At 39.8% G+C, this 22,535-nt stretch overlaps 2 protein-coding genes across 2 annotated transcripts; both read right to left on the bottom strand.

Moving 5' to 3' along the window:
* Nucleotides 1-1,866: 1,866 nt before the first annotated feature.
* On the bottom strand, nt 1,867-4,469 carry LOC146714785 (uncharacterized). Its single transcript, XM_085451104.1, has 5 exons — nt 4,345-4,469; nt 4,025-4,130; nt 3,062-3,220; nt 2,927-2,980; nt 1,867-2,494 (listed from the first exon to the last, which is right to left on the bottom strand). Exons 3-5 carry the CDS (start codon nt 3,144-3,146, stop codon nt 2,247-2,249), a joined length of 387 nt encoding a protein of 128 aa, XP_085307230.1. The 5' UTR covers nt 3,147-3,220; nt 4,025-4,130; nt 4,345-4,469; the 3' UTR covers nt 1,867-2,246.
* Nucleotides 4,470-14,105: 9,636 nt separating this feature from the next.
* On the bottom strand, nt 14,106-17,669 carry LOC146714784 (N-lysine methyltransferase KMT5A-A-like). The gene is made up of 5 exons (XM_085451103.1): nt 17,144-17,669; nt 16,329-16,449; nt 16,085-16,247; nt 15,779-15,971; nt 14,106-14,234 (listed from the first exon to the last, which is right to left on the bottom strand). Exons 1-5 carry the CDS (start codon nt 17,180-17,182, stop codon nt 14,106-14,108), a joined length of 645 nt encoding a protein of 214 aa, XP_085307229.1. The 5' UTR covers nt 17,183-17,669.
* Between the last annotated feature and the right edge of the window lie 4,866 nt (nt 17,670-22,535).

The following is a 22,535-nucleotide window of genomic DNA, read 5'->3' as shown; positions in this document are numbered from 1 at the left end:
ACTCCAGACCTGCATTCATCTCTTTCCTCTGAGCCCCCCCACCCGACAGACATACAAAACTCTAAACATCGCCCTTTGACTTACTGCCCCACCCCCACTTGCACACAAACTCTTTCCCGAAAGCACTCTGATTGTATGACACTAGTGTTCATTGTATTATGTTGTACATAGGACTTTTGTTTTGTTTTTATCTTTAAGGTTTTCACTGTACACTGTAGACCGTGGGAGCATTACAATTTAAAATTCCTGTGTATCATCTGTACATGTGGGTTTTCACAATAAAGCTGACTTTGAACTTGACTTGAGCTCTGCACATATCTCTAAGGCCCAGTCAACCATGCTACAGAAGCTAATCTTTCCCACTTGTATCCAGGATATAATTTTTTTTCTGTCATGATCCATATGTAATGACCATTGTCTTACACAGTTTTTGATCAGCTCTTAAAGAAACTTTGGTGAGAATTAAGTTTTATGCCATATGCTTGTGACTTTTTATGCTTTTTAGGCAGTATTTTACATACTGCCTAAAAGGTATTAACATTGAAATTTAAATTTAGCTCAGCTGTTTCACCAAATTTTGGATCCCTGCACCATCCAACAGAAATTCAAGAAACATCTTAAATATTTTGCAATAAAAGTATCAAGAATTTAGAGTAATTTATGTCAAGCTGCAGTTCAGAAAGCAAATATGAACCTAAAGTGCTCCATTATTTCATGCATCTGCTTCACATCATGCCAAATAATTCTTTAAAAAATATTAAAACTATTTATATCATAATTACGTGAAATATGACTCTTTTGTATTTTCTAGTGTCTTCTTTACCCTTTGAAAATATAATCTACTAAATAGTCTACTGATTTCTATTATTTAGTCAAGAGAACAAATGTTTGTTTATATAAAACCATTCATACAGAAGAATGTTGAATAAGATTTTCAAAAAAGATCAGTATATTAAAAGAAATCTTACACTATAATAATATAAGGGTTAGGGAGAGGTAATACACACACAAAAAAATCCAAGATATGTCACTTTTGGGGACAGTGGAAATTCTTGCAATTTCACACACTTCCACTAGGGGCAACATAGAGTTATACACAGATTGCAAAAATTTTTGGGGGCAATGTCATACACATACACAAAAAATCTAAAAAATGTCACTTTTGGGGACAGGTGAGATTTTTGGATTAAAATATGTTTTAGAGCATGCTGAACGTTGTTAGAGGTAAATCTAATTGGGGACGGTGGTTTTGGTCCCCAAAGGTAGAGGTGTCCCCAATTGACTGGTGTGTGAGCTGACAGAAGTCCCCAATTTTGACACAAGCAAACTCACACACACACACACACACACACACACACACACACACACACACACACACAATCCAATTCAGTCAACCTGTCCAAATATATTGAATTTAAATCTTACAATGAGATCATCCCATAAAAAGGCTTTCTCTCTCTCTCTCTCTCTCTCTCTCTCGCTCTCTGTCACACACACACACACACACACACACACACATACGGGTCTATGTGGTATGGCGGGACTATACTACGTCAATCCGCCCGGTGGTGGTTTAAGTGGACTACCCTTTTGAAAGGACTTAGAGCCAAGGGAGCGAGGTTAAAGTGTTCGAAAAAATCTGAAAAAAATTTGGGTCACTTCAGACCTCATACACTCCCTATAGAAGTCTAGATACACTGATACACACCAACCAGACTCTATTGTGTTTTCTGGAGACATTGTCCACTTGACAACAATGTGTTTTATGAGGTCCAAAAAAAGCAATATTGGGTCTTTAAAGGGACAATGATGTAATATGTAAATAGCTCATCATTACCATGAATACACATCTGACAGGACACAGGATTACTGGAACATCATTTTATTAGTGTTCTTGGATCTGAACATTAATTTTAACCATAAATAAAAAAAGAAATCTATGGACAAAAATGCCCACGCTTTCCACAGAAATATAAAAATATAGAAAACAGAAAAATTAAAAACATTTAAAATGAATTTTAATAGTTTAAAGGTAAATATTAAGGGGAGAAAATATGCATTTATAATTTTTTATTTTAAATATAACCCGTCAAAAAAAAACCTAAATAAATTAAATGTAAAAATTATGAAATACAAACTACTTCTGTATTTAACAAGAACTTTTTTTTCTTTAAACAGAACATCAGTGTTAACAACAATTGGCAATCTGACCAAGATGTAAAACCACAGCTCTCTAAACAGTTATTTTAGTTCATTTTTTTCTGCCTTTTTGCAGTTAATCCTCTGTTTCTTACAAAATCTCTTATGTTTTGAACTGTTCTTCCTGCCAACACCGGATCTTCTACCAATTTGCAATGACTGCATTCATTTTTGGTGGCTAGTTTCCCTTCGTTTATGTGGTCTTTCAAATGCCTCATCACTGCAGCAACCTCAGCCTTGGACCACATGTTTTTGGGAGCTCTTCGGGAATTGTGGGATTGAGCAGCATTTTTCTCTGGAAGATATATAAAGTAGTAGTAGTTAAAACAAACAAAAAACCAAACAAAAAAAACAAAAAACATTTGCTTGTTAAAAGAATGGATGCTACCCTGTACTAACTTCTGAAATGTGTTGCTACCATCAATATCAAAACGAGCTAAAATTCTGTTTGAAAATTTATCAAATTTCTAAAATGAGACAACATTTAGTGTTCCGCTGTGAATAAAAGACTGAATAAAAAGTTGAATAAAAGTCTCTTGATGCATGCTCAATCATCCAGGTAAGTAAATCCCAAAACGTTGATTCTGTTAATCTGGACATAGCGTTTTCAGTGGGAGAAACATTTTGTCACTCATCCAAGTGACTTTTTGCCACCACTCTGCAGTTTGCCATATGTTGCAAAGTGATGAAACAATAATAAGCTTCGAGAACCAACTGCACCCCTTACCTTCAGAGGGAGCAGCAGTCTCACTTGCTGCAGGCATTGTGAGTAGTCCTTCATCTGCTGATTACACAATTTGATTAAGTTTTAATATTTGTAACAAACATTTTATCCACAGAAACCAAGCTAGTGGTAACTTACCACAATCTACAGTGTCTTGGGGCTGCGCTGTGTTTGTGGAATCAGCTACTGCATGTACAGGCTCACTGGTGCCACACGCCGACATTGTGAGTGATGTGTCATCATCATCTGATTCACTCTCACTGTCCTTTGTTTCAGCATCACTTAATGCAATTTCATCTGAGAAATTGTGGGGGAAAAAAACCCAAAAAAACCAAACACATACAACCCCCCCAAAAACCTCACATTAACAACGAGATATGACAAAAAACAGAGCAAATACTGGAAATTATAGTACATAGTTTTACTATTTAAGGCCTGCTGCTGGGTTGTTGCCCTCCTATGGCCTACTCCACATCCAGGTAGCACCTCCATGCTCTGGACACTACACTAACAGACACAGCAAACCTTCTTGCCACAGCTCACATTGATGTGCTACGCTAGATGAGCTGCACTACCTGAGCCACTTGTGTGGGTTGTAGACTGTCTCATGCTACCACTAAAATGAAATCACCGCCAGCATTCAAAAGTGACCATAACATCAGCCAGAAAGAATAAGTGCTGAGAAGTGGTCTGTGGTCACCACCTGCAGAACCAGTCCTTTATTATGGTGAATTGACTATAATTTCCACTTGTTGTCTACTCTATTTGCAAAACAGCATGTGAAACTGGTTGTCAGTGTTACTTCCTAAGTGAACAGTTTGATATAACAGAAGTGTGACTGACTTGGAGTAACATCGCATCGTTTAAGTGTTCCCTTTATTATTTTGAGCAGTTTATGTTATGGAATGGGGAATTGAGGACAATCCCAAGTATACCATTTTTACAAGGTCCTGCACCAATGAGGTAATACTACATTTCTTTAATTAGACGTGACCACCCATTAATTAAAAAGGGAGCAGTGTTCATTTCAGCTAGTCTTAACTTGTTGAACTCCATTAATGCTTTTTACTATATAATGTACCTATTCACTAAATGTCTCACCTTTGCACTTATAGCCAAGCCACTTGAGGGAGGAAACCAGTCCCACACACTGAATGCACTTGTCCAAAGATGATATTGTTGTGCACACCAGACGATGATTGTGACACTGTTAGCAAAATATTGCAACATTTATTTGTTTTGGACAGTTGGAAAGGTGAGGTGTTTTCAATTCAGTTGCAGATATCAACTAATAAACTTCATCCATGTAAATCACATCACACCCAGGTGACTGCCAAACACACACACACACACAGCATCCATAAGGAATGATGATAGATTAAATTATTAGTTCATTAAGTGGTACACTGGATTATATTTACCCTTTCAGGCTCTGGATGTTTCAGGTCCAGATCATTGTTTGGAAAGCTGTTTGGTTGCGGCTTTAGGCAGCTCACAGTCTTCTGAATCTGGCTGGTCTCAGTCTTCGTGTGTAACAGATAGAGAATGAAGACAAAAGAACAGTAATCTGACAGTTACTAAAAATGCATCACTCAAGAGGATGAATAGACCATTTCACTATCAGCAAATAGCGTAAGGTACACATCGTGCATGAGAAACATTCATTAAAATCTGTCCTAGGTCAATGTTACCTCTTCAAAATCTTGCACTGAAGAAGAATGCATGGCTTCTGAGCCTTGCTGAGGCATTTCTTCATCAAGATCCTGCAACAAAGAAAAGATGGCACAAAGATTAGACCAAGTGCTCTTCTTGCAACTGTACTGGGCAGGCCTGTGCTTCTGTTTTTAATTTGCATGTGTGTGTGTGGGGGGGGGGGGGGCCTTTCCACTCAAGAAATGTTTTCTTCTGAAAAAAATACTGGCTACAATAGTTAACAACTGATTCCTTTGCAATCATCCATCCTCTTCCACTTATCCTTATCAGGATTGTGGGGTAGCAGTTTTGGGGCCTATACCAGCTACCATAGGGCAGTACAACCTGGACAGATCACCAGTCTAACATGGAAGGACAAGCATTTGCATTCACACCAAAGGGCAGTTTTGAATCACCAGTTAACCTAACCCCATAAGCTACATCTTTGGACTGTGGGAAGAAGCCAGAGTACACAGCCAGAGAGAGCCCATGCACTAAAGCAGTAAAAAGTGCCTAAAACAACTTAAGAAGTTGTATAGTACTATCTATCTTAATGTTCAAGCCTGAGTTTCAAAAAATTTCAACATAGAAACAAAGCACATGCAGTCAGTTCTGCATGCTGTAGGTCAAACTGTCAAGACATACGAGAAGACCCCTCCTAAAACCAGAGTGATGTCACCATGAAGCAAACTTTGACGGAGTCCCCCAATAACAGTGTGGTCCTCCTAAGTCACATTTGGGTGGTTAACACACACACACACACACTCAGATGTTATCCAGACTTGCACTTTGAAACAATGAAAAGGACCTACAAGCCACGGTCCATGTAAATCACATCACACCCAGGTGACTGCCAAACACACACACACACAGCATCCATAAAGAATGATGATAGATTAAATTATTAGTTCATTAAGTGGTACACTGGATTATATTTACCCTTTCAGGCTCTGGATGTTTCAGGTCCAGATCATTGTTTGGAAAGCTGTTTGGTTGCGGCTTTAGGCAGCTCACAGTCTTCTGAATCTGGCTGGTCTCAGTCTTCGTGTGTAACAGATAGAGAATGAAGACAAAAGAACAGTAATCTGACAGTTACTAAAAATGCATCACTCAAGAGGATGAATAGACCATTTCACTATTGGCAAATAGCGTAAGGTACACATCGTGCATGAGAAACATTCATTAAAATCTGTCCTAGGTCAATGTTACCTCTTCAAAATCTTGCACTGAAGAAGAATGCATGGCTTCTGAGTCTTGCTGAGGCATTTCTTCATCAAGATCCTGCAACAAAGAAAAGATGGCACAAAGATTAGACCAAGTGCTCTCCTTGCAACTGTACTGGGCAGGCCTGTGCTTCTGTTTTTAATTTGCATGTGTGTGTGTGTGTGGGGGGGGGGCTTTCCACTCAAGAAATGTTTTCTTCTGAAAAAAATACTGGCTACAATAATTAACAACTGATTCCTTTGCAATCATCCATCCTCTTCCACTTATCCTTATCAGGATTGTGGGGTAGCAGTTTTGGGGCCTATACCAGCTACCATAGGGCAGTACAACCTGGACAGATCACCAGTCTAACATGGAAGGACAAGCATTTGCATTCACACCAAAGGGCAGTTTTGAATCACCAGTTAACCTAACCCCATAAGCTACATCTTTGGACTGTGGGAAGAAGCCAGAGTACACAGCCAGAGAGAGCCCATGCACTAAAGCAGTAAAAAGTGCCTAAAACAAGTTAAGAAGTTGTATAGTACTATCTATCTTAATGTTCAAGCCTGAGTTTCAAAAAATTTCAACATAGAAACAAAGCACATGCAGTCAGCTCTGCATGCTGTAGGTCAAACTGTCAAGACATACGAGAAGACCCCTCCTAAAACCAGAGTGATGTCACCATGAAGCAAACTTTGACGGAGTCCCCCAATAACAGTGTGGTCCTCCTAAGTCACATTTGGGTGGTTAACACACACACACACACACACTCAGATGTTATCCAGACTTGCACTTTGAAACAATGAAAAGGACCTACAAGCCACGGTCCATGTAAATCACATCACACCCAGGTGACTGCCAAACACACACACACACAGCATCCATAAAGAATGATGATAGATTAAATTATTAGTTCATTAAGTGGTACACTGGATTATATTTACCCTTTCAGGCTCTGGATGTTTCAGGTCCAGATCATTGTTTGGAAAGCTGTTTGGTTGCGGCTTTAGGCAGCTCACAGTCTTCTGAATCTGGCTGGTCTCAGTCTTCGTGTGTAACAGATAGAGAATGAAGACAAAAGAACAGTAATCTGACAGTTACTAAAAATGCATCACTCAAGAGGATGAATAGACCATTTCACTATCGGCAAATAGCGTAAGGTACACATCGTGCATGAGAAACATTCATTAAAATCTGTCCTAGGTCAATGTTACCTCTTCAAAATCTTGCACTGAAGAAGAATGCATGGCTTCTGAGCCTTGCTGAGGCATTTCTTCATCAAGATCCTGCAACAAAGAAAAGATGGCACAAAGATTAGACCAAGTGCTCTTCTTGCAACTGTACTGGGCAGGCCTGTGCTTCTGTTTTTAATTTGCATGTGTGTGTGTGTGTGTGTGTGGGGGGGGGGGGGGGGGGGCTTTCCACTCAAGAAATGTTTTCTTCTGAAAAAAATACTGGCTACAATAATTAACAACTGATTCCTTTGCAATCATCCATCCTCTTCCACTTATCCTTATCAGGATTGTGGGGTAGCAGTTTTGGGGCCTATACCAGCTACCATAGGGCAGTACAACCTGGACAGATCACCAGTCTAACATGGAAGGACAAGCATTTGCATTCACACCAAAGGGCAGTTTTGAATCACCAGTTAACCTAACCCCATAAGCTACATCTTTGGACTGTGGGAAGAAGCCAGAGTACACAGCCAGAGAGAGCCTATGCACTAAAGCAGTAAAAAGTGCCTAAAACAAGTTAAGAAGTTGTATAGTACTATCTATCTTAATGTTCAAGCCTGAGTTTCAAAAAATTTCAACATAGAAACAAACCACATGCAGTCAGCTCTGCATGCTGTAGGTCAAACTGTCAAGACATACGAGAAGACCCCTCCTAAAACCAGAGTGATGTCACCATGAAGCAAACTTTGACGGAGTCTCCCAATAACAGTGTGGTCCTCCTAAGTCACATTTGGGTGGTTAACACACACACACACACACACACTCAGATGTTATCCAGACTTGCACTTTGAAACAATGAAAAGGACCTACAAGCCACGGTCCATGTAAATCACATCACACCCAGGTGACTGCCAAACACACACACACACAGCATCCATAAAGAATGATGATAGATTAAATTATTAGTTCATTAAGTGGTACACTGGATTATATTTACCCTTTCAGGCTCTGGATGTTTCAGGTCCAGATCATTGTTTGGAAAGCTGTTTGGTTGCGGCTTTAGGCAGCTCACAGTCTTCTGAATCTGGCTGGTCTCAGTCTTCGTGTGTAACAGATAGAGAATGAAGACAAAAGAACAGTAATCTGACAGTTACTAAAAATGCATCACTCAAGAGGATGAATAGACCATTTCACTATCGGCAAATAGCGTAAGGTACACATCGTGCATGAGAAACATTCATTAAAATCTGTCCTAGGTCAATGTTACCTCTTCAAAATCTTGCACTGAAGAAGAATGCATGGCTTCTGAGCCTAGCTGAGGCATTTCTTCATCAAGATCCTGCAACAAAGAAAAGATGGCACAAAGATTAGACCAAGTGCTCTTCTTGCAACTGTACTGGGCAGGCCTGTGCTTCTGTTTTTAATTTGCATGTGTGTGTGTGTGTGTGTGTGTGGGGGGGGGGGGGGGGGGGGGGGGGCTTTCCACTCAAGAAATGTTTTCTTCTGAAAAAAATACTGGCTACAATAGTTAACAACTGATTCCTTTGCAATCATCCATCCTCTTCCACTTATCCTTATCAGGATTGTGGGGTAGCAGTTTTGGGGCCTATACCAGCTACCATAGGGCAGTACAACCTGGACAGATCACCAGTCTAACATGGAAGGACAAGCATTTGCATTCACACCAAAGGGCAGTTTTGAATCACCAGTTAACCTAACCCCATAAGCTACATCTTTGGACTGTGGGAAGAAGCCAGAGTACACAGCGAGAGAGCCCATGCACTAAAGCAGTAAAAAGTGCCTAAAACAAGTTAAGTTGTATAGTACTATCTATCTTAATGTTCAAGCCTGAGTTTCAAACCACATAGAAACAAAGCACATGCGGTCAGTTCTGCATGCTGTAGGTCAAACTGTCAAGAAATACGAGAAGACCCCTCCTAAAACCAGAGTGATGTCACCATGAAGCAAACTTTGACGGAGTCTCCCAATAACAGTGTGGTCCTCCTAAGTCACATTTGGGTGGTTAACACACACACACACACACACACACTCAGATGTTATCCAGACTTGCACTTTGAAACAATGAAAAGGACCTACAAGCCACGGTCCATGTAAATCACATCACACCCAGGTGACTGCCAAACACACACACACACAGCATCCATAAAGAATGATGATAGATTAAATTATTAGTTCATTAAGTGGTACACTGGATTATATTTACCCTTTCAGGCTCTGGATGTTTCAGGTCCAGATCATTGTTTGGAAAGCTGTTTGGTTGCGGCTTTAGGCAGCTCACAGTCTTCTGAATCTGGCTGGTCTCAGTCTTCGTGTGTAACAGATAGAGAATGAAGACAAAAGAACAGTAATCTGACAGTTACTAAAAATGCATCACTCAAGAGGATGAATAGACCATTTCACTATCGGCAAATAGCGTAAGGTACACATCGTGCATGAGAAACATTCATTAAAATCTGTCCTAGGTCAATGTTACCTCTTCAAAATCTTGCACTGAAGAAGAATGCATGGCTTCTGAGCCTTGCTGAGGCATTTCTTCATCAAGATCCTGCAACAAAGAAAAGATGGCACAAAGATTAGACCAAGTGCTCTTCTTGCAACTGTACTGGGCAGGCCTGTGCTTCTGTTTTTAATTTGCATGTGTGTGTGTGTGTGTGTGTGTGGGGGGGGGGGGGGGGGGGCTTTCCACTCAAGAAATGTTTTCTTCTGAAAAAAATACTGGCTACAATAATTAACAACTGATTCCTTTGCAATCATCCATCCTCTTCCACTTATCCTTATCAGGATTGTGGGGTAGCAGTTTTGGGGCCTATACCAGCTACCATAGGGCAGTACAACCTGGACAGATCACCAGTCTAACATGGAAGGACAAGCATTTGCATTCACACCAAAGGGCAGTTTTGAATCACCAGTTAACCTAACCCCATAAGCTACATCTTTGGACTGTGGGAAGAAGCCAGAGTACACAGCCAGAGAGAGCCTATGCACTAAAGCAGTAAAAAGTGCCTAAAACAAGTTAAGAAGTTGTATAGTACTATCTATCTTAATGTTCAAGCCTGAGTTTCAAAAAATTTCAACATAGAAACAAAGCACATGCAGTCAGCTCTGCATGCTGTAGGTCAAACTGTCAAGACATACGAGAAGACCCCTCCTAAAACCAGAGTGATGTCACCATGAAGCAAACTTTGACGGAGTCTCCCAATAACAGTGTGGTCCTCCTAAGTCACATTTGGGTGGTTAACACACACACACACACACACACTCAGATGTTATCCAGACTTGCACTTTGAAACAATGAAAAGGACCTACAAGCCACGGTCCATGTAAATCACATCACACCCAGGTGACTGCCAAACACACACACACACAGCATCCATAAAGAATGATGATAGATTAAATTATTAGTTCATTAAGTGGTACACTGGATTATATTTACCCTTTCAGGCTCTGGATGTTTCAGGTCCAGATCATTGTTTGGAAAGCTGTTTGGTTGCGGCTTTAGGCAGCTCACAGTCTTCTGAATCTGGCTGGTCTCAGTCTTCGTGTGTAACAGATAGAGAATGAAGACAAAAGAACAGTAATCTGACAGTTACTAAAAATGCATCACTCAAGAGGATGAATAGACCATTTCACTATCGGCAAATAGCGCAAGGTACACATCGTGCATGAGAAACATTCATTAAAATCTGTCCTAGGTCAATGTTACCTCTTCAAAATCTTGCACTGAAGAAGAATGCATGGCTTCTGAGCCTAGCTGAGGCATTTCTTCATCAAGATCCTGCAACAAAGAAAAGATGGCACAAAGATTAGACCAAGTGCTCTTCTTGCAACTGTACTGGGCAGGCCTGTGCTTCTGTTTTTAATTTGCATGTGTGTGTGTGTGTGTGTGTGTGTGGGGGGGGGGGGGGGGGGGGGGGGCTTTCCACTCAAGAAATGTTTTCTTCTGAAAAAAATACTGGCTACAATAGTTAACAACTGATTCCTTTGCAATCATCCATCCTCTTCCACTTATCCTTATCAGGATTGTGGGGTAGCAGTTTTGGGGCCTATACCAGCTACCATAGGGCAGTACAACCTGGACAGATCACCAGTCTAACATGGAAGGACAAGCATTTGCATTCACACCAAAGGGCAGTTTTGAATCACCAGTTAACCTAACCCCATAAGCTACATCTTTGGACTGTGGGAAGAAGCCAGAGTACACAGCGAGAGAGCCCATGCACTAAAGCAGTAAAAAGTGCCTAAAACAAGTTAAGTTGTATAGTACTATCTATCTTAATGTTCAAGCCTGAGTTTCAAACCACATAGAAACAAAGCACATGCGGTCAGTTCTGCATGCTGTAGGTCAAACTGTCAAGAAATACGAGAAGACCCCTCCTAAAACCAGAGTGATGTCACCATGAAGCAAACTTTGACGGAGTCTCCCAATAACAGTGTGGTCCTCCTAAGTCACATTTGGGTGGTTAACACACACACACACACACACACACTCAGATGTTATCCAGACTTGCACTTTGAAACAATGAAAAGGACCTACAAGCCACGGTCCATGTAAATCACATCACACCCAGGTGACTGCCAAACACACACACACACAGCATCCATAAAGAATGATGATAGATTAAATTATTAGTTCATTAAGTGGTACACTGGATTATATTTACCCTTTCAGGCTCTGGATGTTTCAGGTCCAGATCATTGTTTGGAAAGCTGTTTGGTTGCGGCTTTAGGCAGCTCACAGTCTTCTGAATCTGGCTGGTCTCAGTCTTCGTGTGTAACAGATAGAGAATGAAGACAAAAGAACAGTAATCTGACAGTTACTAAAAATGCATCACTCAAGAGGATGAATAGACCATTTCACTATCGGCAAATAGCGTAAGGTACACATCGTGCATGAGAAACATTCATTAAAATCTGTCCTAGGTCAATGTTACCTCTTCAAAATCTTGCACTGAAGAAGAATGCATGGCTTCTGAGCCTTGCTGAGGCATTTCTTCATCAAGATCCTGCAACAAAGAAAAGATGGCACAAAGATTAGACCAAGTGCTCTTCTTGCAACTGTACTGGGCAGGCCTGTGCTTCTGTTTTTAATTTGCATGTGTGTGTGTGTGTGTGTGTGGGGGGGGGGGGGGGGGGGCTTTCCACTCAAGAAATGTTTTCTTCTGAAAAAAATACTGGCTACAATAATTAACAACTGATTCCTTTGCAATCATCCATCCTCTTCCACTTATCCTTATCAGGATTGTGGGGTAGCAGTTTTGGGGCCTATACCAGCTACCATAGGGCAGTACAACCTGGACAGATCACCAGTCTAACATGGAAGGACAAGCATTTGCATTCACACCAAAGGGCAGTTTTGAATCACCAGTTAACCTAACCCCATAAGCTACATCTTTGGACTGTGGGAAGAAGCCAGAGTACACAGCCAGAGAGAGCCTATGCACTAAAGCAGTAAAAAGTGCCTAAAACAAGTTAAGAAGTTGTATAGTACTATCTATCTTAATGTTCAAGCCTGAGTTTCAAAAAATTTCAACATAGAAACAAAGCACATGCAGTCAGCTCTGCATGCTGTAGGTCAAACTGTCAAGACATACGAGAAGACCCCTCCTAAAACCAGAGTGATGTCACCATGAAGCAAACTTTGACGGAGTCTCCCAATAACAGTGTGGTCCTCCTAAGTCACATTTGGGTGGTTAACACACACACACACACACACACTCAGATGTTATCCAGACTTGCACTTTGAAACAATGAAAAGGACCTACAAGCCACGGTCCATGTAAATCACATCACACCCAGGTGACTGCCAAACACACACACACACAGCATCCATAAAGAATGATGATAGATTAAATTATTAGTTCATTAAGTGGTACACTGGATTATATTTACCCTTTCAGGCTCTGGATGTTTCAGGTCCAGATCATTGTTTGGAAAGCTGTTTGGTTGCGGCTTTAGGCAGCTCACAGTCTTCTGAATCTGGCTGGTCTCAGTCTTCGTGTGTAACAGATAGAGAATGAAGACAAAAGAACAGTAATCTGACAGTTACTAAAAATGCATCACTCAAGAGGATGAATAGACCATTTCACTATCGGCAAATAGCGTAAGGTACACATCGTGCATGAGAAACATTCATTAAAATCTGTCCTAGGTCAATGTTACCTCTTCAAAATCTTGCACTGAAGAAGAATGCATGGCTTCTGAGCCTTGCTGAGGCATTTCTTCATCAAGATCCTGCAACAAAGAAAAGATGGCACAAAGATTAGACCAAGTGCTCTTCTTGCAACTGTACTGGGCAGGCCTGTGCTTCTGTTTTTAATTTGCATGTGTGTGTGTGTGTGTGTGTGTGGGGGGGGGGGGGGGGGGGGGGGGCTTTCCACTCAAGAAATGTTTTCTTCTGAAAAAAATACTGGCTACAATAGTTAACAACTGATTCCTTTGCAATCATCCATCCTCTTCCACTTATCCTTATCAGGATTGTGGGGTAGCAGTTTTGGGGCCTATACCAGCTACCATAGGGCAGTACAACCTGGACAGATCACCAGTCTAACATGGAAGGACAAGCATTTGCATTCACACCAAAGGGCAGTTTTGAATCACCAGTTAACCTAACCCCATAAGCTACATCTTTGGACTGTGGGAAGAAGCCAGAGTACACAGCGAGAGAGCCCATGCACTAAAGCAGTAAAAAGTGCCTAAAACAAGTTAAGTTGTATAGTACTATCTATCTTAATGTTCAAGCCTGAGTTTCAAACCACATAGAAACAAAGCACATGCGGTCAGTTCTGCATGCTGTAGGTCAAACTGTCAAGAAATACGAGAAGACCCCTCCTAAAACCAGAGTGATGTCACCATGAAGCAAACTTTGACGGAGTCTCCCAATAACAGTGTGGTCCTCCTAAGTCACATTTGGGTGGTTAACACACACACACACACACACACACTCAGATGTTATCCAGACTTGCACTTTGAAACAATGAAAAGGACCTACAAGCCACAGTCCATGTAAATCACATCACACCCAGGTGACTGCCAAACACACACACACACAGCATCCATAAAGAATGATGATAGATTAAATTATTAGTTCATTAAGTGGTACACTGGATTATATTTACCCTTTCAGGCTCTGGATGTTTCAGGTCCAGATCATTGTTTGGAAAGCTGTTTGGTTGCGGCTTTAGGCAGCTCACAGTCTTCTGAATCTGGCTGGTCTCAGTCTTCGTGTGTAACAGATAGAGAATGAAGACAAAAGAACAGTAATCTGACAGTTACTAAAAATGCATCACTCAAGAGGATGAATAGACCATTTCACTATTGGCAAATAGCGTAAGGTACACATCGTGCATGAGAAACATTCATTAAAATCAGATCATTGTTTGGAAAGCTGTTTGGTTGCGGCTTTAGGCAGCTCACAGTCTTCTGAATCTGGCTGGTCTCCGTCTTCGTGTGTAACAGATAGAAAATGAATATACAGTGCATTTTTGAAGAGGCTTTTGAAACATTAAATAAACTGTATGAGAAAGATAAGTTTCAAGCTATTGTCTTTAAAATATTCACTGTCATGTATAGAGAATTTAAGGCCCTATGATTAAGAGACAAATAGTCAGTGTGATTTCTTTATTTTTTAAGCCATTGCTAAAGGAGTAAAACAATCACCTGTAGCAGCAACGAACTGTCACTAGGGCCCATTTATCTTCGAGGGACAAAATTTAAAATGAATCTAACTAAAGAGGCTACACAGCAAAATCTCCAGTGTTAAATTAACACTAGAGAGTGTCTATATGGGTCCACACAACACTGTTGAGTGTTGAATTAACACTTTTGACAGTGTTATATGTTTAAAAGTAACCTAGTCAGTTTTGAAGATTAACAAAGACTAACACTGAGCAGTGCTGATTTTCTAACACTGGAATATTTCTAACATTTTGAGTTATTTTCCAGTGTTAGAAAATCAGCACTGCTCAGTGTTAGCCATTGTTAATCTTCAAAACTGACTAGGTTACTTTTAAACATATAACACTGTCAAAAGTGTTAATTTAACACTCAACAGTGTTGTATTTAACACTCAGAGGTGTGGACCCTTATAGACACTCTCCAGTGTTAATTTAACACTGGAGATTTTGCTGTGTAGAATCACATTAAACATCAATCACTGTTAAAATTTAGAAACCGAAAGCCATTTTTTATTTCTGCATACCTGCTGATATTTTTTTAGTGCTTTTAGAGGGCTTTGATGTGGCAGCCATCACAATTGCCTGTTTTCCATTAGTACCTACCCCTGTTTTTCCAGTAGGTTATAGTACCATGTAGTTTTTCAGTAACTACTGCACCAAGGTTCCAAGTGATCCAAAGTGATCAGAAAATTTGACATAGACTGAATGCCACCAGGTGGCTGGTCAATGGTGTCACTCGATAAGTTATGAGTGCGCCTCCTTCGTGAAAATCCAAGCCATCATTTTTGAAACTCTGAAATGTTTGAAATAGCGACCAAAATTAACAGCGTGATCCCTGAATTGAACACTAAAGTATAGACTGAGCAGCAGGCATTTTGTCACCTTGACGTCCATGCTTGCTGTGGCATTTATATCACTGGATGCTCGGCTGCATTGCTATAGTTACCCCAGGCACAGTAGGTGATACTCAATTTCAGTGAAAAACTAGATGCCCTAAGTCACGTTAAGCCAATTTGAGTAGGTACAAATGTAAAAATGGCTTAGGGTATGCAATTTATCAGTTCCAAAAAGTACAATTGTAGAAATACCTTGCATCTCCAGAGCCAATCCGAGTCACCATAATTATAGTCTATTTCTTCACCTGGACTTATGTCTCTGCTTGCAAATAAGCATAGATGGGGCTTTCCATTGATATTTAATATTTTCATCTTAGCACTTGTCAACGACAACCACATCAGTCCAAGTCTGCCTAATGACCCATCTTCTTGAGATGCATCCACACTGTGGGGTTAGGCAAAAAAGTATTAGCTTAACTAGTTAGGAAGCTTTTTTTTCATAAATCAAAAGCAATGTGTAATTTAATCTTAATCAAACTACACTGATATAATACGCACCACCAGAGTTTTCCATCAAACTTGAATTCAAACATGAACACCTTCAGGCTGTCATGATAAACTCTGTGTCTCCGCTCACATTCTTCTTTTGTTATGAGTTTACCTCTGTATTCCAAAAGAAAGTCTCCTTTTTGGAATGGAACAGTCGTGAAAATGCCCCGACCTGAATTGCAGAGGCATACCAAGTGAGTGACAAAAGACAGTGACAAACTCCAAATCTAATCCAAACTAAAGACCAACTTACCTTTGAAGGCATTTATGTAGTGGATATCAAGTCCCAGTTTGTCCCTTCCAGCAGAAACATGACAGACTGCATCCTCCCGTGGAGGAATGCGTCTCCTTCGCATGTTCTCCTGTACGATTGGCTGTATTACCAAAGCATATAAAGTATTACGATTATCGTCATCATTGTCATCATCATCAGTAGTAGCAGAACTAGCAGTAGTGTAGTTTACAGCATAAACACAGCTGACTTATTCATAGTGCTAATTTATGCCTTCTTTTAAAATGTTAAAGGCCTAGTACTCAAAATGGCGACATGTGACATTTCTGTAATGGCGACTGCAGAGAGTGATACAAGTACTGAGAAAGCTTAGGCATCAAAACTGTAAGAAGTTTTTTCTTCAGGCATATAAATAAATACACGACTAAATACACTTATACCCTTGCTTTTATTTTAGGGCTGTCAGCAGAATGGACAGACATTGGACAAACTGCCCGAAATTAGCTAACAGCGACATCAGGGATTTTGACTCAGACTGCGCTGGTTTAATTGTTAATCGCGTTAGTCGCGATGTCGGCATTAACACGTTTAAGCCACAATAATGCTTTAACACCGAGTAAATCCTAACACGGGTTAGCCCGCTTTATCGCGTTGACGCGGTTAGTCGTCAGCCCTATTTTATTTACTCAATGACAAACGCTGGGGCCGTTTTACTTCTTCAAAGACTCACTAACAGTCCATAAAGCATAAATTAAACCAGTTTAATATAGGCCTGTGCACCTATAATTTCATATAGTATTAAAGTCATGGTGCATTTTACATTAAAAAAGGCTTACCTTTGTGTTTTTAATCCGTCTTCGTATTGCCGTCGACATACACTTGTTAAAGGGCACGCGCGCGAAAGTTGTGGCGCCGTTTCCTGTAGGTACCGCCTATATATATAGCCTACCAATCACAATGACTTCCGGCCGTGTGTATTGAAAATGTGTATTAAATTGCAGTACCTACACACATCCACTCTAACTCGAAACGTCGCTGTGCAATACACTGGAATACACAAAAATCAGGTGAGGGGTATAGGTGGACTTTTAAGAAAATCAGAAAATCTTTTAATTATAGTTTAATAAATGAATTTACACTACAGTTTAAGCAAATACAGGTCAAAAGATAAATAATGACCTCATAAGAAGTAGAAAAAATTATTATTTAGACACTTAAAAATGCATTTACAAGTCATGTTTTAGGGGGACACATGAATACACAGCAAAAAGTCGAAATGTCCCCGGAGCCCAGGTACAGCGCAGGTCAAATGTCAATCCATACCACATAGACGCACTCACACACACACACACACACACACACACACACACGCACACACACACACACGCACACACAGGGAGAGAGAAGTAAGTTTCTAGCTCAGTCAAGCAGCCTGGGAGCTGCTGAATTTGAATCCACCAATCAGAGAACCTGTGCACTTTTTCCTGCCAAAACAGGTGCACACAGAGACACAGGATTTTTGCAGTCTATTTCTCATAATGACGACTCCCCTCAAACAAATGACCATAATTTCCTAACCGTAGGGGCTAGAACGGTCATTCTTACACCGTTTTGTTCGGAAGAGATGGGGGAATCTTAAAGTGTTGACAATTTATCATTAAAATATGAATTATTAAAGATATTTGACTTCTAATGCACCATAACTGAGTAGAGCAAAGCAAAAACTGCCTTGACTTGCCCTCAAACAACGCTTTCTAACTCTAAATGTATTTGGAGTATCGATATCATTCTTTCACTGTATGAGACAGCAGGCTTTGGTGAACAATCATGGAAATTTTCAGGTCTCTGTGGAAATCCATTAAAAAGATATGACGAGAGAAAAAAGTGGTTCATTTCCATAGTTTGAAATCTGAAGAAATCTGAGCGAAGGACGAATTTCCTACCCTCAAACAAGTCAAACTCATCTCAGAACAGTAATAGGTGAGAAAATAATTCTTGAATTGTGAGCGTCAGGAGTGTCTGAAGATATACTGGGACAAGCCTTATGTCTTAACTTTGCTTCGTTAAGGAGATATGACGATTCGAATATGCCTCTCATTACAGAAATCAAGCGGTGATTTTGAACAAGCTCTCCATTGACTTTCTATGGAGAGCTTTGCGACTTTGTGTTGGTCTGAGGAGATTTGCCAAAATTCTATAAATCTCACAACAATGATAGTGACATTTTCGGAAAGCCAGCAAAAATACCTACGTTTTGATGTATAATTTGTGAAAGTTGAGTGAAAATTGAGCAAGTAGCAAGAAGTTGTTCGGACATGAAGAGAAGACTGCAAAACCTTCAGTGGCACACTGGAAGCCAAGTGCATAGCAACCATAACAACGCATGTATTTTGTGAAAAATCACAATTGTGCAACTGAAAACTTTAAGAGGCATAAAAGTAAAACGGTAAAAGATTTGAAAAAGCTGATTTATACCTGAATAGCCCAATAATTTGAGAACATTTTAAAGTTTGAATGGTTGTTCTACGTGAAAATATGAGGAAGTAGTTAAGTTTCAGAAACAAGCAAATTTTAGCAGAATTGCAGAAGTTTCCCATTCATTTCAATGGGACAAATTAAGCTTAATATTTTAAAAAGTATAATAGTGAAAAATACCAAAAGACATAGCACACATTAGCAGAAATAGCAGAATAGTTTAAAATTTGAACGGTGAAAATCGGCTGAAAATTGCGGAAGTAGTTAAGTGCCAAAAAGTGTACGGAAGTCCCAAGAGGAACTCAATAGTGTGGATGCTTAAAGCATCCACACAATAAAGAATAAGGAGAAACAGGAACTCAATAGTGTGGATGCTTAAAGCATCCACACAATGAGTCAAATATTGCCAAATATAGTGGAGTAAAAGTAATGTTTCTTCTTCACAAATGTACTCAAGTAAAAAGTATGGTGCAATAAAAGTACTTTTAAAAGTGTTTTTTTTTCTTCCAAAACTTACTTGAGTGTAACTCATCACTACCCACCTCTGATCACACACACAGCTGGACTGCATGAGTGAGGATGTGTCAGCTCACCATGATCATCCGCATGATGTCCTTGCAGTCATCCAGGTTTGCCGTGCGGATGGAGAAGTCCATGTCAAGTGGATGCAATGAGGTTTTGCTCCAGTCTGTTAGAGGACGGACTACTTAAGAAGTAGGTGAGCTCTTTATCTTGGTTGGACATTGTGGGTGGGCGGATTAATCCAAATATTGGATACTTTAGTTTGCTCTTACTGAATGTTTTTGTTCTCCATTGTTGATCATGAAAGAACACCGAGTGATTTTGACCCACTTGGCAATCCAAACATTCTGCAACTCCGTTTAAACAAAATCCCAACGTTTCACATTTTCTGACTTTTCCTAAAATGGCCTTATTCGTTAAATACTGAATTTTGGGGTGTGTAGCTAAAAATAATAAATACATATGAAAAACTTCCTTTTGAAAACATCATTTTGAAACCATATGAGTTAATGTTATTTTGTGTGTGTGTGTGTGTGTGTTTTGTTGTTTGCTCATTTTCTTTTCATGATTTTATTCTCAGTCCTGGTTCCACAATTTGCAATTAGTGAGTTTATAGCAGAGTAGCTTGAAAAGCGTGTTGTGTTGCAATGGCCCAGGCAAAGTAAAGACCTCAATCTTACTTAAGTGCTGTGCATAAACAATGTCAATTCAATTCAATTTTATTCATATAGCGCCAAATCACAACAAGTGCCTCAAGGCACTTATGTCCGCAAACCACAATGAACTGAAGCACCGTCGTAAAGAAGAGTGGGCGCAATAGAGTCATAGAGTAAACTTACTTAAAGTTATTGCTGGTAAAGGTGGTTCTACAAACCACTGATTTAATACTGTGTGGGTTATCTCCAGGTATCCTCCCACAGTCTAAAGACATTTAGTTAGTTAGGTTAAATGGTGATTCTAAAATTGGATGCAGATGTGAATGCTTGTGTCTGTGGCGTACCTGCTTTGCGCCCCATGGCAACTGGGATAGACTCCAACCTACTTCCATACTACTCTCAGCAGTGTCCTTGAGTGAATTTTAAACTGAACTTGAAAGAATAGAAGAGCAGATCAGAATTGTTAAAGGATCTTTTAACAAAAGGCATTCACTTGGGGGTTCATACTACAGAAAACGAATGATTAAACCTGATTGATCTATCTATAAAGAGTATTTGAAATGTTAGATTTATGTTGAACACTAAAACAAAACATTTGACACTCAAGTTTAGGTAAAGTAGTATCATCATATGAAAAAAATTAAAATACAATCTTAGTCTAACAGTGAGGGATTTGTTTCATGAAGATGGGCTTTATCCACCAAACAGTGAGCCACCCTACCATGATAACAAGTGCTGACATCTCCTAACTACAGGTGCTAAATAAAAACAAAACACAAAAAACAAACAAAAAGGTTTTTTCTAACTTTTAGTAACCCAACAACTCATCTTTTTTTTTAAAATCACTACACTGCAAATTAAACCGTTGTTCATGTGGTGAGGAGCATGAACTTGTTTTGAGAGTTCAAAGAGTTTAAAGTTTTACTGCTTCCAAAGCAGAAAGTGTCACTGGCTCTTCACACTGTGTGCTGTCTACTCTAAGCAACCAGCTTGAGTAATGGGCAGAACAATTACATTCTCTTCCACTAGAGGACAGTACAGCTACCTGCTCTAATTAAATGGGTCGCCAACTGCCAGTAAAACAGAAGAAGACGAAGAAGAAATCTAATAGAGATTGACAGACCACGTGACTTTCGCGCATTGCATGCCGGGAACTCGTGGCAAAACAATCCAAGTACCGCATCAAATGCAAGCATTTTCAGCACCGCAAAACGTTCATTCTCCGGTTCCAATACCTTCTTGCTTTTTCTTTGCCCCCCCAAAAAGTAATGTACAAAACGAAGGAGAACGATGCTCATTTCACCCCACATCACCCTCCTTTGACTTGCATACTTCCTACAACTAAGGAGCACATGCTCAACTGTCTCCATAGCATTGCACCCATCACACAACCCAGTCGGATGTTTCCCCATCCTAAAAAGAGTACCATTTAAAAAGCAGTGGCCTGTTCGTATTCTACTCATAATAACCTCCTCCTGTCTCTTTAATCCGCTACTCCTCTTAGCTTCTATTTGCACCCTATATAAATGTCTCCCTTTTGTTTCATTATCCCATGCCATTTGCCAGAAATTCTTACTTTCTGTCCAAACTACACTTTTCCCCTTCAGATTTTGACAGTGGTGTCTGTACATCTATATTGACTATTTTAACAGCTGCTTTGGCCAACCTATCTGCTCTTTCATTACCCAAAATACCCACATGAGCCGGAGTCCACATTATTACTACATACTTATTTTGATCAGACAATCTATGATGAGCAAAAAGAACGTCATACAAAATCTGCTGATGGTAATTTGTGTTTCCTTGTTCAATACTTAATAATGCTGACAATGAATCACTACATATTAGTACTTTTGAGATTCTGCTGTCTTCCACCCATTCTAGAGCCAGCAGTATGGCATATAACAACTGCATATATACCCAGAAGATTTGACGTTCTTTTCGCAATCTTTATATTTAACTCCGGAATTACCGCTGCTACACAAGTTGCTTCAGTTTTAGGATCTTTTGACCCATCTGTATACACCTGTATGACCTTTAATATCCCTGCATCTGTCCACTGACAAAAAGGCGAAATTACTTCAACATGATTTATCGAGACAGAGAAATTAATGTATGATGACCCATCATGGCAGACAGAATCCGAGGGGTGACAGAATTTAGGACAGGACCCCTTTGAGTCTGTAAAGTGGTGGTGGTTATGAAGATGGAAACTGAAGCTTGGCTCTAACTGAGGTGTCTGTGAGGTGGTTTGCGAGAAAAGTACTAAGGTGGAAAGCAGAATGCACATTAACAATAAAACAACGGAATGAGGTTTTCAAAACATAAGGAACAGTAAAAGGGAATATTGGAGAAAATATTGTGAATTACTGGGTAAAAATACACCATTAGACAGGGTTTGGTTTACAATTAAACCAAAGTCCAATAATGCAAAAGGTTATCACTTCCCAGCAATGATAGATAATGAAAATATTACAATAGATAAATAAATATGAATTATTAGCAAAATCATTTGCAAAGGTGGATACTACAGAGAACTTTTATAATAAAGAAAAAGAAGGACGGGAAACAACAT

Source organism: Copadichromis virginalis, linkage group LG3 (genome assembly GCF_057382275.1).
Source record: "Copadichromis virginalis isolate Kocher_CV1m ecotype Utaka linkage group LG3, C_Virginalis_male_GT1.1, whole genome shotgun sequence".
NCBI classification, from domain to species: Eukaryota; Metazoa; Chordata; class Actinopteri; order Cichliformes; family Cichlidae; genus Copadichromis; species Copadichromis virginalis.
Note: the sequence above shows the minus strand (reverse complement) of the source record. Positions and strands in the feature narration are given on the sequence as shown.

Bases quoted from the DNA above. Each gene is read 5' to 3' on its own strand.
- LOC146714785 (XM_085451104.1), bottom strand. From the start codon at position 3,146: ATGTCGGCGTGTGGCACCAGTGAGCCTGTACATGCAGTAGCTGATTCC. The intron at 2,981-3,061 runs GTAAGTTACCAC...TGTAATCAGCAG, and splicing joins CCAAGACACTGTAGATTGTG to ATGAAGGACTACTCACAATG. The intron at 2,495-2,926 runs GTAAGGGGTGCA...TATATCTTCCAG, and splicing joins GACTGCTGCTCCCTCTGAAG to AGAAAAATGCTGCTCAATCC.
- LOC146714784 (XM_085451103.1), bottom strand. From the start codon at position 17,182: ATGTCGACGGCAATACGAAGACGGATTAAAAACACAAAG. The intron at 16,248-16,328 runs GTAAGTTGGTCT...TCTGCAATTCAG, and splicing joins CTACATAAATGCCTTCAAAG to GTCGGGGCATTTTCACGACT. The intron at 14,235-15,778 runs GTATTTCTACAA...TTACACACGAAG, and splicing joins ATTGGCTCTGGAGATGCAAG to ACTGAGACCAGCCAGATTCA.